This window comes from Orycteropus afer, unplaced genomic scaffold (assembly GCF_000298275.1).
Source record: "Orycteropus afer afer isolate SDZICR_OR568_19922 unplaced genomic scaffold, OryAfe1.0 scaffold00229, whole genome shotgun sequence".
NCBI lineage: Eukaryota > Metazoa > Chordata > Mammalia > Tubulidentata > Orycteropodidae > Orycteropus > Orycteropus afer.
In genome coordinates this window covers 908,610-913,351 of record NW_006921816.1, presented here as the reverse complement: position 1 = coordinate 913,351, position 4,742 = coordinate 908,610, and the positions used below count along the sequence as shown (strand labels likewise).

The 4,742-nt window shown below is 38.3% G+C and overlaps 1 protein-coding gene across 1 annotated transcript in view; it reads left to right on the top strand.

Moving 5' to 3' along the window:
- LOC103203785 (alcohol dehydrogenase 6) overlaps positions 1-4,742 on the top strand; it is a 45,891-nt gene that overhangs the window by 38,185 nt on the left and 2,964 nt on the right. Inside the window, exon 6 of the mRNA XM_007948867.1 lies at positions 2,556-2,691. Coding sequence (XP_007947058.1) covers positions 2,556-2,691 — 136 coding nt within the window. The remainder of the gene's footprint in view (positions 1-2,555; positions 2,692-4,742) is intronic.

Below are 4,742 nucleotides of genomic sequence, written 5' to 3'. Positions count from 1 at the left end.
CTCTAGGTCTTTGCACATTTCATTATAGTAATTGGCTTTGTCTGCTCAAGCTGCTCTTTGAAATCTTCTGTGCAGCTCTTTTATCTTGTAATTTTTTCCATTTGCTTTAGATACTCTCCACTCAAAGGCAAGTTTTAGAGCCTCTTCTGACATCCATTTTGGTCTTTTCTTTCTCTTATTTTTAATGATCTCTTGCTTTCTTCATGGATGATGTTCTTGATGTCATCCCACAATTCTGGTTTTTAGTCATTGGTGTTCAGTGCATCAAATCTATCCTTTAGATGTTCTCTAAATTCAGGAGGGATACATTCAAGATCATATTTTGGCTCTTGTGAACTTGTTTTAATTGTCTTCAACAATTAAATTCAATTGTTGTTCAATGCAAGTTGAACTTGCTTATGAGCAGTTGATAGTCTGTTCTACAATCAGCTCCTGGCCTTGCTTTGGCTGAAGATACTGAACTTTTCCACTGCCTCTTGCCACAGATGAAGTCAATCTGATTCCTGTGTATTCCATCTGGTGAAGTCCATGTGTATAGCCAGCATTTGTGTTGTTGAAAAAAGGCATTTGCAATGAATAAGTCATTGGTCTTGCAAAATTCTATCATGCAATCTCCAGCGTTACTTCTGTCACCAAGGCCAAATTTTCCAACTACATCTTCTTTGTTTCCAACTTTTGCATTCCAGTCACCAGTGATAATTAACATGTCTTGACTGCACATTCGGTCAATTTCAGACTGCAGAAATTTATAAAAATCTTCAATTTCCTCATCTTTGGCTTTGGTGGTTGGGACATAAATTTGAATAATCATAGTATTAACTGGTCTTCCTCATAGGCATATGGATATTGTCCTATCACTGACAGCAATGTACTTCAGGACAGATCTTGAAACATCCTTTGTAATGATGAATGCCATGTCATTCCTCTTCAAAGTATCATTCCTGGCATAGTAGATCATACAATTGTCTGGGTCAAATTGGGCAAAACCTGTCCATTTCAGCTCACTAATGCCTAGGATAACAACCTTTATGTGTTCCATTTCATTTTTGACAACTTCCAATTTTCCTAGGTTCATACTTTGTACATTCCATGTTCCTATTAATAATGGATATTTGCAGTTGTTTCTCTTCTATTTGAGTCATGCCATGTCAGCAAATAGAGGTCTCAAAAGCTTTACTTTATCCATAGGTTGGTCCTATTCTGATGATGATGCAGCTTTTTCCTAGTCATATTTTGAAAGCTTTCTGACCTAAGGGGCTCATCCTTCTGCACTATATTGGATAATATTTCTGCCCTGTTCATAAAGTTGCACAGTAATGTACCAGACATTGTTTCTCTGCTATTCATAAGGTTTTCCCTGGTCAATTCTTTGAGAAGTGGATGGTCTCTTCCTTCTTCCTAGTCTGTCTCAGTCTGTAAGCTGCATTGAAACCTGTGCACCATATGCAACCATGGCAGCACTTGAAACACCAGTGGCACAGCCTCAAGCCTCACAGCAACACACAAGTCACAGCAGTACAACAAACTGACAGACAAGTTTGTTTCCCTTAGCGATTCGAAACCTCTCCACCCTCCCCTTACTAGGATCCCTGGCTGCTGCTCTGCTCTGTCGTCCTCTCTGGCTTCACTTTCTTGCCTGTTCAGGGTGAAGGGGCAGGGGCTGAGTCCCTCCCCTTACCTGGATCCCTGGCTGCTGCTCTGCTTTCTCTTCCCCTCCTGCATCACTTTCCCCCACTTTCCTATATACTAGGAGCTGTATATATAAGGGGAAGGAAGATTGGACATCTTCTTCCACAGTGAGACCACCTCAGAAACCCAAGGAGGGGTCACTATGAGTCAGATCCAACTTGAGGGCAGTGAGGTTGGTTGGTTCTTCTTGTTGTGTAGTGTCTAAGGTGTTTGACTGCTAACCAGAAGGTTGACAGTTCAAACCCACCAGCCACTCCACAGAAGGAAGATGGGGCAATCTACTTCTGTAAAGATTTATCACCTCGGAAACCCAATGGGGGTCGCTGTGAGTCAGAATCAACTGGATGGCAGTGAATTTGGTTTTGAGGGTTTTTTTTGTTTTGTTTTGTTTGTTTGTTTTTAAAATATATACACTAAGAGAGCTGATAGTATTTAAATGTTTGGCTGCTAACCAAATGGTCTGTGGTTTGAAACCAAAGGCTGTTCTATGGAGGAAAAAAGCCATGGCAATCTGCTCCCTTGAAGATTACAGCCTAGGAGACCCTATAGGGTAATTCTACTCTGGTACATAATGTTGCTATGAGTCAGAATCAACTCAATGGCAAACAATAATAAATAATAATAATAATAATAACATGAGTCAGAATTGACTGCAAGGGACATAACAACAATATATACCAGGCAACACACAGTGTCTTAACTATATTTCATAGTATCATTAAAAAATATTATTTCAAATGAGGATTGGGAGAATCAGAAAAGAAGGTTACAGATAATTCAGTCAAGCTGAGATTAAAATTTAGGTCTGACTCCTAAATGTACACATCTTCTAACCCCTGCACTGCTCTGCATTTGCTTTCTAATAGGTAGCTGCCCTGGCCTCCTGCCATGAAAGCCACGGTGTCTGTGTGATTGTGGGGTGGATTAGTGCAAGTGTCCAACTCAGTATCAGTGGCCTGTTGTTGTTCTCAGGACGTTCCTTGAAGGGATCTATTTTTGGAGGTATGTATGAAACAGGGAAGGGGGGGAATGCCTTGGGGTTTGGAGGTGGGGAACAGGGGGAGTTGTGCCATAACTGTTGAGAATGGACCCAAAGCAAGAATTTTAGATTACTGTTTCTGTTTCAAGCATGACTACTCAAGGTAAGGGAATAGATATTGGATGTACCCATTTGCTTCTTGATAAGCTTTTTCTCAGGCAAAGGGAGAGAAAACATTTTTAAAAGCTGGTAAACTTTTGACCAGTGTCAAAAGTTAATGTAAACTGGGATTCTTTGAGGAATATATTTAATATTTAGTAATCCCTGTTCAACTAATGTAAAATTTTATCTCCCAAAACTAAGTTGACATCATACCAACTCAAAGATATGATACACAATGAATTCATGATTGAAAAGAAATACAACTGAGAGAAAACAAATGAGATTTTTTTGTTTGTTTAAAAAAAAACTTTCATAGAATCCTTTGATTTTCCTTTTTTTATAGCTGTTTTGGAGATGTATTTTTTACACCTTTCTGAAAAGCCCTTTATTGAGAAAGTAGGAAATAAATAAATCTACTCAGATAGGATTCTGGGCTCATATAAATTAATCTGATATTTATTTTAAGAAGAAATATAATTAGCCAGAGATTTTGGGTAATCTCAATTTTGGAGCAAAAGAGGAGAAAGTTAGGAACTGTCTAAATTACTTGGATTAATGAGCTATCTGTCTCTCAAATTAACTGTGTATTCTTACAGGTATTAAGAACTTTACCCAAGTCATTTATGAAGAGTAGATAGCATAGTGCCTAAGGCACTTGACTGCTAACCAGAAGGCTGGTGGTTCAAACCCACCAGCCACTCCTTGGAAGGAAGACTGAGCAATCTACTTCCATAGTGATACTGCCTCGGCAATCCAAGGAGGGGTCTCTATGAGTCAGGGCCGACTCGATGGTACATAACAACAACAACAACAAAGATAAAAGTCAGGATTAGCACCAAAAAAAAAAGAGGAAGAAGAAAAACTTATTGAAATTGTGGTCTTAGTTCTTTCATTTGAGGTCATTGAACACATCTACTGTATTGCCATTTTCCACTATTAAATTTATGGATGATAACTATTGATACACAAATACACATATTCAGCTAACTTTTATAAAATGCAGTCACCAATATTTTAAATAACCTCCATAATTAACCTAGTTCATTGTCCACTGTAGCATTCATATAATGACCATAACCAGTAACTAGTTGCCTTTGGGTTGATTCTGACACATGGTGACCTTATTTATGTGTGTGCAAGTAGAACTGTGCTTCACAGGGATGGTTTTTGTAATTAGTCTCCAGGTTTTTCTTCTCAGGTGTCTCTGAGAAAAGTCACACATAGATGTAAGTTACTTTCCTTTCATATATAGTATAATCTGGATCATTGTTTTTCAATCAAGGACAGCATTTAATGGGTGCTAGACAGGCTTGCTAAACCTCCTGCAATGTGCAGAATTAAGAATTTTCCCCACCCAAAATGTCATTAGTGCTCCTGTTGAGAAACACAATCTGGTCTGGTCTATGGTCCCCTTGAGGACTCTTCCTTCTTGTGTTGTTTGGTTTGAAGAAGAAATAAAAAATAAGTGAAAGTTCTCTTACATAGTTATGAAAATGCTTCATCAGATCACCAAGGATAAAAACAAATAGAGAAATAAACTATCCCTTTATGTAATGATATAAAGCACTATTAGAAAGCAAAGTTCCTGTCTTGGTTATCTATTGCTGCTGTAAGATATATACCATAAGTGGATGACTTTAACAAAGAGAAATTTATTTTCTCACAGTTTAACAGGCTACAAGTCCAAATTGAGGACACCAGCTTTAGGGGAAGGCTCTATCTATCTATCTATCTATCTATCTATCTCTCACTTTTTCTCTTCCTCTATTTCTATCTCCATCTCAACCCTAAGGGAAGGTCTTGCCTTTTTTCCTTGACTCTTTGGTGATCTGCATATAGCATGACATCTACCGCCCTCCATCTCTGCTTGTTGGCTTGCTTGTTTAATCTCTTCTATATCTCAAGAGAGATC